At 40.7% G+C, this 11,503-nt stretch overlaps 2 protein-coding genes across 2 annotated transcripts in view; one reads left to right on the top strand and one right to left on the bottom strand.

Annotated features, from left to right (window-relative positions):
• Positions 1-724: 724 nt before the first annotated feature.
• Positions 725-2,423, top strand: LOC141014799 (lipocalin-like). The gene is made up of 6 exons (XM_073488713.1): positions 725-1,109; positions 1,263-1,402; positions 1,506-1,585; positions 1,678-1,791; positions 1,910-2,011; positions 2,105-2,423. Exons 1-6 carry the CDS (start codon positions 813-815, stop codon positions 2,122-2,124), a joined length of 753 nt encoding a protein of 250 aa, XP_073344814.1. The 5' UTR covers positions 725-812; the 3' UTR covers positions 2,125-2,423.
• A 4,967-nt stretch (positions 2,424-7,390) lies between these two features.
• The window catches only part of cntnap2a (contactin associated protein 2a), a 329,832-nt gene continuing 325,719 nt past the window's right edge, over positions 7,391-11,503 (bottom strand). Inside the window, exons 25-27 of the mRNA XM_073488060.1 lie at positions 9,732-10,016; positions 8,338-8,409; positions 7,391-7,590 (exon numbers count right to left, since the gene is read on the bottom strand). Of these exons, the coding sequence (XP_073344161.1) occupies positions 7,391-7,590; positions 8,338-8,409; positions 9,732-10,016 (557 nt within the window). The remainder of the gene's footprint in view (positions 7,591-8,337; positions 8,410-9,731; positions 10,017-11,503) is intronic.

The raw sequence follows: 11,503 nt of genomic DNA, 5'->3' as shown, positions 1-11,503 counted from the left end.
GATGTGAAGCCCAAAAAAGGGGGTTGACAGAGTTTAGTTACAAAACTAGGTTACCGAATGCACTTCTTTAACACTCAAGCCTCTAGCTCCTCCCAGCACCTCTGTGCGTTTGTCTATGTGTTTGTTGCATAACCAGCTGATTGCAAGTCGGTGCCGGTCAAAAAGAGACAAAAGGAGCTCTGATGAGTCCGTCAATACGTTTTCTCAATGTAAACTGCACAGAGGGTAGGTAGGGGGTATTATTTACCACATAAAGCAGAGATTTGTGCAACATTTGACGTCAAACAAGATGATACAGCTCATCAAATTTCTCTTCTCAATGTTGTTATAAAACTGAAAAAGAGTGAAAGGAATCTCTGTTAAATTCCCAGTGTTTCATAAAGTTTAATGAAACTATTCACACTGGAAATGAGAACAATCCAGCCATTGTGTGCAACACTGGCAGAGCTTTTTATGAGTAATGGTGAACTATCCAGAAAGCTCTAACTTGTATTTTATTTCTAGCTGAGTTTACTGGCTCACAGAGTTGATGCTAAAACTCAGCAAAAGTGCCTCAAATCACTTCTTCCTTATTCATCCTTATGTGGTGTGTTTTTTTTTGGAGTTTTCATGTGCAACATGTTAAAGAATGTTGCGCTCTTACCAAACAGCTGTTTTAATAGTCCAGGCATGCAAGAGCATTTGTGAAGGGGGCGGGAGAAGGGGAGAGGTGTTAAAAAGGACCCTATTATGTATCCACTCTGCCTTTTCTTCTCTCCTCACCTCCCCCTCCTCCATCCACACGTGCCAGTTGTGTAACGGCACTGATTTGCATGCCGGTGGGTGAAGGCCAAAGAGTTTTTGTAATGCACAAGCGAGCGGTAGGAGGGAAGGAGGGAGGAGGAGACAGGAGAAGGAGGAGGATGGGGAGCAGGACTCTGCAGGATATAAGAAGCCTCCAGTGGCCTCTTCCTCCTCACCTCGTCCTGATACTTCACTTCACTGCAGAAGAAGCCCCAGATCACGGAAAAGCCATGAGGAACACACTGCTGAGCATGCTGGCCACCCTGATGTGCACCCTGGCTGCCTGCGTCGATGTTACGCCTATGAGAGACTTCGACCTGGAAAAGGTAAGAGAGAAGCCTTACACTGCAAGAAATTTGGAAAATCACAGGGAAAAAGAGCACTGAAAAGTTCTTAGTATTGAACTCAATGGTTGATGCATGTGCTGCAGATTAGATAACCTCTCACCCTTTGTTTCCAATTGTCTGTCTTTCTTTCAGGCGGCAGGAAAGTGGTACATGGTCGGCTTTGCCACTAATGCTCAGTGGTTTGTGAACCACAAGGCAGGGATGAAGACAGGCACTGCCATGTTGGTGCCAACTGCTGGAGGAGACCTTGACCTCTCTTATGCCAACCTGAAGTGAGTGACTAATATGTTCTTCAAGTGCCAAAAAAGTCCAAATATCCTGAAGATTCTCATGTAGAAAAAAAATGATGAATAACACTGACCTGGTTCTTTGTAGTGCTGATGGTACCTGCTGGAGAATGACCCATCTTGCAAAGAAAACTGAGACTCCAGGACGCTTCACCTTCCGTAGCCAGGGTGAGTAGAGCACAAACACAAGCATTAACAAATAAGAGAAATGCAAACGCAAAAATTCAACAGCCTGACTTTTGTATTTCTGCTTTCCTCAGTTTGGAACAATGAGAACGACATGCGCATTGTTGATGTTGTGTACAATGACTATGCCCTGGTCCACACAATCAAGACAAAGGACGGAGTGTCTGAGGTCCTCAACAAGCTTTACAGTAAGTCTGCGATCGGTCACACCACAGCAGCTGGTGTTGTGTGTCCCTGTGGGGAGGTAGTGTGTGTTGAATTGGTGGATTCAGGATTAGGTTAAAACATCCCATTCTGTGTTTGCAGGTCGCACCACTGAGGCCAATACTGTCATGCAGCAGAAGTTCATGCAGTTCTCACTGGAGACCGGCATCCTTGCCGACAACATTGTCATGCTGCCTCAGAATGGTATGTCATAAATATTGTTATGCATGCATTTGAACTGTTACTGTAAACAGTTCAGACCCTTGCTCACTGACCTCTCCATTTGTGTTATTACAGCTGAGTGTCCCGAGGTCTGAGGTGTCCCCTGCTATTCCTAATCTCCTGCTCTCTGAGGTCGCAGGCTTTCATCTCAGAAGAGTCTTGTGCACCCCCCTCCCCCAGCCCCTTGCTGTGGTGTCTGTCTGCTGCATCACAAAGTTGCACCTGAGACAATTAAACTCAAGCATTTTGCTCCAATCCCTGCTGCCTACCAAAGACCAACCCTGATCCCAATTCAGACCTCATTCTCTCCAACTCATGCATTAACTGTGTGTCATCAGAGCGGAACAACAAAGGGCTGATCGTAAGACAAAGGGAAGGAATGGAGGAGACTGTGAAAGTTGTCAGTTTACTTGTTTGTTTTTTATTACAAGCATGACTTTTTTAACTGCTGATTTTCTTTTGTAGTGTTTTATCTTTTGTTGAAATAAGCCAATAAAATAATAAATACACGTTTAATGTTCTGTGAGTCCTTCTTGGCAGAGAAGCAGCAGTTTTTCAAACTGCTTACTACTGTAAATTATGCCACATACTGTCTCCTGGTGGTAATTAACAGACATTAAGAAAAAAAAAACAAAAAAAAAAACCAGATCCCCAGAAATACTAAAGTACATTACCATAGTGTATAGTGTTTGTCAGGAAGTTTAAGGGTTTGTCACAAGTGAGGATACAAAACACACAGGGCTGTCAAAGGGTAAAAATATCTTGGTTTTACTATTGAAAAGGAAAAGATAAGAGTCAGCTTATAATAGGTTTGGTCTTCTAATGGAAGTGTAGCAACTTCAGGCAGCAATCTGTTGACAAGTTTTCCCCATAAGCTAACATTGTGAAAGACGCGTCTGTAAAACGGTGGATACATTTTTTGAGCGTCACAACCTCTGTGAAATGACTCGTTTGACTAAAAGTGTAGAGGAGCGGCTCCTCTACACTTTTAGTCAAACGAGTAATTTTAGTTACACCTTTAGTCAAACAAATAATTTCTTTCTTTCTTTGAAATTATTTTATCACCTTTCAAGTTAGCTGGTCGCTAAACCGGAAGTTAGCCGGCTCGGTCGGTCGGCGGAATTCTCCAGTGCGCATGCTCTATGGGTATCCGGAGATCCGGGTATTTTCATAGCCAGGAAAATGCTATGCAATGCTAATGCTAAAAGAGTAGCCTAGGAGCAGGCCAGGTCAGAAATAAAGACACACACACACACACACACACACACACACACACACTGTTGAGCACTGAGCAGTGGTCAAGGTTTTAAATCTCATTATAAATATATTTTGAGCACTGTTCATGATTATTGGACTGAAAACATTGATGTGACTGACACATCTTAATCAAATCAGTTAACATATTGAACCTCCCAGAGCACAAAGCTAATTCTCATTGTTTGCTCTGCTTGTAAAACTACTTCTAAAACCTCCTTTATCCCCTCTATTATCTTGTCACTTCCTCAAAGACAGTGTTTTGCGGTTGTACAGCCTCATTAGTACACTTTGTGTAGACACTGTTTTTTAAAAGAGGTTTACTATTATACATACTAATTTCATAGTCTTAAGTTTTTTTTTTTTAATTGTAGAATGATTAACACAGTTTTATCGTTCTTCTCATATCTATTTTGTTAGTACCTGTTGATGTGGTGTAATCCATCCTGTTGAATACACTTACCCTTACAATAGGGACAAATACAGTGAATGCTGTTTTTCCATGTCTGTGAAGTAACACCATCTGACCACAAGGGGGCAGTCTATCACCTGTCTCTGACAGACCTTCACATTTTATTGAACTGCCCATCATAAGCTAATGACAATAACATCATGTAACAATAACAAAGTAAGAGGCTAAAGCCTGCAAACACAAAATGAGAATAACTTTTAAATGTGTTAAAAATGAGCTGCTTCCACAATCCTCGTAAGGGCAAGAGATAGCTGGATAGATACACTAGATATAATGTAGATAGAATTACAAAAAATACTGCAATTTCTCTCAGAATGTGATATATTGAGTGAGGACTGACATAAGGTTCAGACAATAAATCACCAGTTAGACAATGTGTGTAGTTGTTTTCATTCCCTCTTCACATTTTTCAACTTTTGTCTACTAGATTTCAGGCCTGCAAACTCAACAGGTATGAAAATGAGCATAGGCCAGCCTTTGCTTTGTCTCCCACCGCTGTCAGTGTGGTGCCGTAGTTGCCGGGCTGAACAAAGTGAACAGATTCATTACAAACGTGAGGTTGAGCAGGGGCCTTTCTTGAAGTTCAGTCTGTCAGCTGAGGCAGAGTGAGGGCCACCGCCAATGAATCTTGAGGGTACCATATTTTTCAAAAAGATGATGTGTTTGCAGCTTTGTGATTTATTGGTAACACTTTACCATAACCATCATTAATAAATGGTAAGTTTATAGTTCATTTAACTTGAGTTATTTCACTATAGAAAAAAAGAATGAAATGCTTTATAAACCATTTATAAAGCAATTGTAAAGGTTTATAAAAGATTTGATACAACTTTATATTGGCCCTCCAAATAATGTTTATAGATATAATTATTAAACATTTACAATGTTTTTTAAATTATAAACGCGAGTTGCAACATTACAATAAACAGTGAAATAATGGCTAACTAAAGTTTAATTAACTATATATTTACCATTTATTGATGGTAGCTATTACAGTACTAATTGTTTTTGACTCATCCTTCAAAATAAATAATTTACTGCATCTGCACTTCTTAATTATCTTTTTATTTTATGTCAGTTTCACTAAATTAAAGGGCTGTGACATGTACTGTAGCTGTAGGTCATGAGTCAAATTGAAAGGCATGTTATGATTATTACTATACACACTATAAAGCTCCAGATGTCCCATGAATGTCTTTAATATCTTGACTGATAAGTGTTAAAGAGCTGCACAGAAAAACACTGAGATCAAAGATCAAACACTCTTTATTGAACTCAACAGAACTGAAAGAAAAACATATGGGTTATGGTTTTGTCTGTTGGAGCTGATAATCCATTACCATCGTCGTTCTGCTCTAACCACATGTCAAGAATGTGTGTGCGTGTTTATGTATAGTCCAAGTAATATAATTATTTAAAAAAGAAAGGAAAGTCACTCGTTTGCCTTCATGGATGTGATGTGTGGACTGAAAAAGTCTTCTTTGAGGCCGCAGAAGAAGGCAGGCTGAGTTCACCAGCTGTCCTAATGTCTTCGATGAAGTGATCTACAGTTAGCACTCAACCACGAGGTGACTAGGATGTACAAAATCATTCATGAAACAGGGTGACATGGCAGCAGTTTCACCAGACAGACACATGATAAAGCAAATTCAGAACAAAATAACAAAGTTGGCAGCTGGTTTCCACTGGAACACACCGTTCTGTAAATGCTACGGTAAGGTAAACGTATCCAACAATGACAGGAAAAATAACATGGTTAGAAAATACACATTGTACATCTTTTGAATGTATGTAGGACAACAGTGGCACTGTAAGAGTGAAACTCAATTCAGTGTTGACAAAGCAGCAGCCTCCTCATCCTGAACACGTTGCTCTTGTAATTGAACAAACAACCTTGACTCATGCTCTATCCGACATGCATGTTTGCGTGTGTATGTGCATCACAGAGCGTAGGTGTAAACGGCTTTTGTACCGTATAGGGTGCAGCTCTCCTGCACGTCAGTGTAGCTGATCCTTCTGCTTAAGAATGTACAGAGGTTTGTTTAAAAAAGTCTGACTTTTTTTTGGATTAGAGAGAACTTTGCTGGATTTTTTTAACCCGAGCGTTCTGAATTCATCTCTGACTGAGAGCCATTGGTAAGTGAAAACAGCACCACTTAAATCCAGAAGAACACAAACACCTGAAAACTCTAATTAATGAGAATTAATTAAGAATTAATGCAGCAGCAGTCATGTTTTTGTAGTGAGTTTGTGTTAAGTAGTCGGGGCCAAGGTGACATCATGGCTCGACACCTTGAAGGCACACAATGGATAAGTAAGCCAATTATCATCTTAACTCACGGATCTTGAACAAATATTAGGTGTTAATGATTTTATTTGTTAAATGCTGCTAACCAACTTAATACATAGAGTTTAGCGCATCAACACAGCTAATCAAGTGTCAGGAAAGTAGTTGGATCTCATCTGTTTCACTTTCCTAACTGTCTTTTCTGGCAATCTGTCTGTGCAACAAAACAAATCCTATTCATCTGAACTACACATATACGCGCAGGTGCAGGCACGCACTGTAAAGCCACTGCCCAACGTCGGTCCAAGTTGTAAAAATGTCAACTGAAAATCTAAAGTTCAACGCAAATATCTGAACTCATCGGTAAATGACGTAAGACTCAAGTGTTTGGCAAAGAGAGAAACCGACTACTCAAGTCTGAATGAGTAAAGGCTCCCAGTTTCACCCATTCCAGATGAAAAGAAAGCTGCCGTTCTGAGCTGAACCAACAATGGAGTGTCATGATTTCCCATCATGCTCTGAGAAACCCCTCTCTGCCCTTCCTCAGAAAGGAATGTCCCATACAATCGAATGTCATAAGATTTAAACATAAAAACTATATTTCATACATATATAATGTAATGGACAGACATATGATATCATTGTAATATAGATCTGACATTTTTCATTAGTGTTTACTGTATGTATCGGACTCTGGATAAATCTTTAAAAAGAAAAAAAACCCCACAAAATATTGTATTTACAAAGTGATTTTTTTGGCATCCACATTCACCTCTATATTACCACAGGATACTGTTGGTGGCATGTCGATATGTCGAGCGTTGACAGACTGGTGCAACCGCAGCCTGATAAATGAGGGAAAAAAAAGGGTTTGGCATGTTGATTTGATCATTTTTGATATAAGATTTTTGTTAAAAAATAAAATCAAAATGCAACAGAGACTGGCAATAAATCTGTGCTATCACACGACCCAGTAAGTATAATTATTTGTCATATACAGTATTCAAAGGACTCCTGAAAACTCCCAAGCACAATACAAAGAAGGACAAGCCAGTTAGTATATACATGTACAGTCTCTTACAGCTGTGCTCCGCTGCATAACTGTCCCTCTTCTCTTTCTAATACTCTGGATATATAAAAAAAAAACAAAAACAAACAAACAAACAAACAAAAAGATTTCTGTACACGTCTTTCCCACGTCCCTGCCCTCTCTGGGAGATTATTGTCCTATTGAATGGCCTTTCCTTCATTTCTCGCGTGATTCGTCATTGAATTAAACCGCCTCCATCTCTGTGGCAACTGGTGGTCTGACGAATCACTTCCTCTCTAAAAGTCCCATAATTGGCTGTTAGATGAACCACTCCTTCTTTGATTCGTCGATGGTTTCTGGGTTGTCCGTGCCGATGATGGCCGTGTCCGCGGATTCGCCGGCGGACTCTCCGCTGCCCTTGGCTTCGTTGGTGTGGTAGGTGCCTTTGTGACGGAACATGTAGCGGATCAGGAACACCAGAGTACATAAGATGGTGAAGATCACCACTGCGATGATACCTGCAGAGGACACAGACATCATGTTATTGGGTATTTTTAATCACAGCTACTACTTTTCAACTAACCAACTATGGAGCAAGGTTTCAGTGTAGGGCTGAAACATTTAGTCGATTTATTTATTAGTTCATTGACAGAAAAAACATCTGATCAATCATTTGAGTCATTTTATAAAGAAAACTGCCCAACAGCCCCTTGTTCCAGTCTCTCAAACAGGAGAATCTATTGAATGTCTTTGGTAAATTATAATGAGCATTTTCACTGCTGCGTTCACAGTTGCAGCCCTATTGTTGTCAACACGCCCTTATACCTAAACGACGGAATAGGTCGATTGCTGATGACTCCCAAAACAACGTATGTTATCTTTGGAGAGTAGGCCTATTTTAGTGGTATCAGAGTTGTCCTTTATTGGAAATTGATAAAAATTTGGGGGTAACCGTGTTAAGGTTTTAAGTCTTTAATTGGTGGCATTTCACAAGAGAGTCTGGAAGAAAATGCCTCCTCTCACAATGACTGATTGATGATTCTTTTAACAATCTATGTTAAAAGACATTTATTTTTCTATGGTATGACATTATAGAGAAACAGCAAAAGTGACAAAATGTCTAATGCTTTTTTATATTTAAACAGCTCAGGACCACAAACATCTTAAAATACTTCTTAGCACAACATTAATCAGTGGTTTCTTCTGATGTTATTTTTCAGCATGTAATATGAATTCACCTCTCTACACCTCAAATCTATACCTACCTCCAATGATGGCCGAGTCTCTGTTGACTCCATCAGGTATCACTCGCTCCTCATTGAAGGGGAATTCTGCATCTGAGTACAGCAAGAAGGAAGAAACGTTAAAACCAAATATTCACACATAAATAGACTAAAAGAATGTCTAAAGTGTTTAATATTCATACTAGTAAAATAACTAACTTGAATAGCTACACTAGAGCAATTTGTGCACATGAAAATACCAAACCAATGGGTTTCAAGGTCAGGCAAATACAGACAGTCACAGTACTGCTTGCAGCAACACAAAAATAAAAGTCAAAAAGTCACATGGATTAATTGTAGGCATTACTCGTGCTGAATTGGTTTTTCAACATTGAAGCAAAAACAGAACACACTTCATCAGCAGCAATCATCTAATAGCTTTGATTCTCCCTTAATGGATAAGAGTGCGGGGTGATGAATGAGCAGAGGAGATAGTAACATGAGAACAAAGATATTGTTGTTATCTCCAATGACAGTTTTTTAAATTTGTCCATTTTGTCCATATAGAAAGTGTAAAAGCATAGATAGAGCTGCAGACACGCATAATCAAATGTTACAGCACACAACAACCTGCAAACACGAGTACACTCCCACAAATGGCTTAACCCTGGAATGAGCTGTCAGCTATTTCTGCTGCTGACTGCATCGTTCTCCAAAGAGCATGAGTAAGATGGAGAAGAGCAGGCTGAGGAGGGAAAAGGGGGAGAAAATGGAAGGTGATAGTGGAGAAGAGAGAGCAATCAGACTAATTATAGGATGTCAGCAGTTTGGGTGTGCTGGGATAAAATGTCAAGAATTCATCATCAAAAGATGAGAGACGAGGACAGAGAGAGCAGAGAGGAGAGGACCAGTAAAGTAAAAACTTAAAGTTCAATCAATGAGATGACAATGATCATTGAGGGAGGACTGGATGAATTATATATCAGATCTATCTATAGAAAATTTAAAGCAGTGTAAATACTAATCCTTCCTGTGATAGGATGGTGGAAAGCTGACCGGGAGTTTGGACCTGGAGTCCAGGTCAATGTATGTGATCGATCTCTGATAGCGCTCAGAGGATAACGTTCCCAAAGGCACTGTTGCCACCGAGCCTGAAGAAAAACGGCTGCATACACACTCTGAAATACTACACACTAGTGTGGTATCTGAGCATGTAAGTGTATTTACCATGTAAGCCTACATGTCCAAGACAGAGGGAGAGTATGTAGGTATGAAAGGGATCGATTACTGAGGTTGTATGTTCACATGTGCTTCTTTATGTCACCATTCTCAAGACAGAAGTACATTTCGTTTGCAATTGCCAGGTGTGCTGTTAAAGTCGGAAGTCACTTCTCATTACTTAATTACTTCTTAAGGATATTCGGGTTAATCCTCACCTGTATTGTCCAGACGCCAGGGATCTGTTGCAGCAGACATTGGTGGGATGGTGAGAGGTGACGCCCCACAGTTGGACTCCACCAGTTTGCCCTGGAAAGACACCGGCAAGGCGGCTTCAGGTTGTCTGTCCGGCTGAGCGGCAGTCGGCGTAGCCTGGGCCTGAGCAGCGGTTCTCAGTGCGGACTTGAGGGGGGCGACTCCGTTGAACTGTACCCGCGAGAGACAGCCGACGAAGCCTGGGGTGTTGTAGCGCTCGATGAGGACTGGGTCTATGTGTCCAGTTTCTGCACAGAGACACAGAGTTTTAGAGAAAGCTGGGCATCACTGGAGTGTTTAATTTGATATTGGGAGCGAGGAGAAGCAAGCACTGACCACAGCAGTTTTTAAAGAGAAAGCGTCAGCACTGACTATCCAAAAACACCCAAAAAATACCATGTACACTCTCCATGAACACATACTCACAAATTGAGCTTCTTAGACACAAATATTGCTGATGTACGGATGCAGTAAACCATTAACTCTGCAAGTCCAAAACACTCAAACAGAATATGAATCCGGACAAATGAGGAGGGAAGAGAGACGAGGAGGAGACTGGAGGAGGAGGAGGAGGAGGAGGAGGAGGAGGAGGGAGAGAGCACAGGAGGAACATACACTGACCTCTAATGTCAAATTAGAGGATGAATAATAAATTAAAAATCTCTCCGCCCCCTACTGTCGTCCCCGTTGTCTTGGTTCCTATTCCCTTAGTGACATAAAATGTGGATTTTTTAAGTATCTTTCTAAAGCAAAACAAGATATTTGTTTAATATTTGACAACTGAAACACGTTGTTGATGCTGTGTCCACACGAAGTTTGTGTAATATCCCTCTGTCCGCCCTGTCCAAATATCTTGGTAATGTTTGCACTGCTCAAACCCAGACGGATGCGCCTATGTTCTCAGCAGTCATTTTATCCTGGGTGTAACCTATTGTTCTAATACCATTATGAAGTGGTGGAAATAGAAAAAGAGCTGTGTTTGTTAGACTATGAAATGTTGTCTGTGCCTTCATTTTCCTCGGATGTTTACGACACATTTTGCTTTTAGGTTTGCCGCCGAGTTTGACTAAAAGTGTGGACTTTAATGAGCTTATATAGGCTGTTTCTACGTTACACACAGCATATTTTCCAGAGTTGGCAACTATTGATTTTCACTGACTGTTGATTGTTCTCTCTGAGCTGATTTGGCCCAGTGGCATTCATTAAAAACTACCTAAAGTGTTAACACAATCATTCAGTGTATTGAAACATTACTTGTCTGATGTGAGCTCACATTAACGGTCACATCAATCATCCAAAATGCTGCTTGTTGCTGCTTTGAATCATTCAAATGCTTTCTTACATCTTTGAATAAACACAGTTAAAAGATGATTCTTGTTGGCTGTTTACACAAACCACACACACGCAACTGCTGAGTACATAAGAGACAGGACGGAGATGATAAAAACCCCTCCTACAGTTGGTAAAGACATAAACGCTGCTGAAAAACAAACATCCTCAGACACGCTCCACTCCAGCACAAACCTGGACTGATTTCAAAACACTTTCTGCAGGGCTGCAAAATATCTTCTTCCTTCACATGAACTCTGGCTGTGTGAGTTTGTGTGTGTGTGTCTGTGCAGACAGGGCTGGGTTTTAATTTTTACATGCATGGCTGCTCTGCTGCCTCCCAACTGCGCCACACCCAGACGGAACTGCTGTTTGGACGATCCTGCAGCAAAATATGAACAAGGGA

This window comes from Pagrus major, chromosome 19 (genome assembly GCF_040436345.1).
Source record: "Pagrus major chromosome 19, Pma_NU_1.0".
NCBI lineage: Eukaryota > Metazoa > Chordata > Actinopteri > Spariformes > Sparidae > Pagrus > Pagrus major.
Note: the sequence above shows the minus strand (reverse complement) of the source record. Positions and strands in the feature narration are given on the sequence as shown.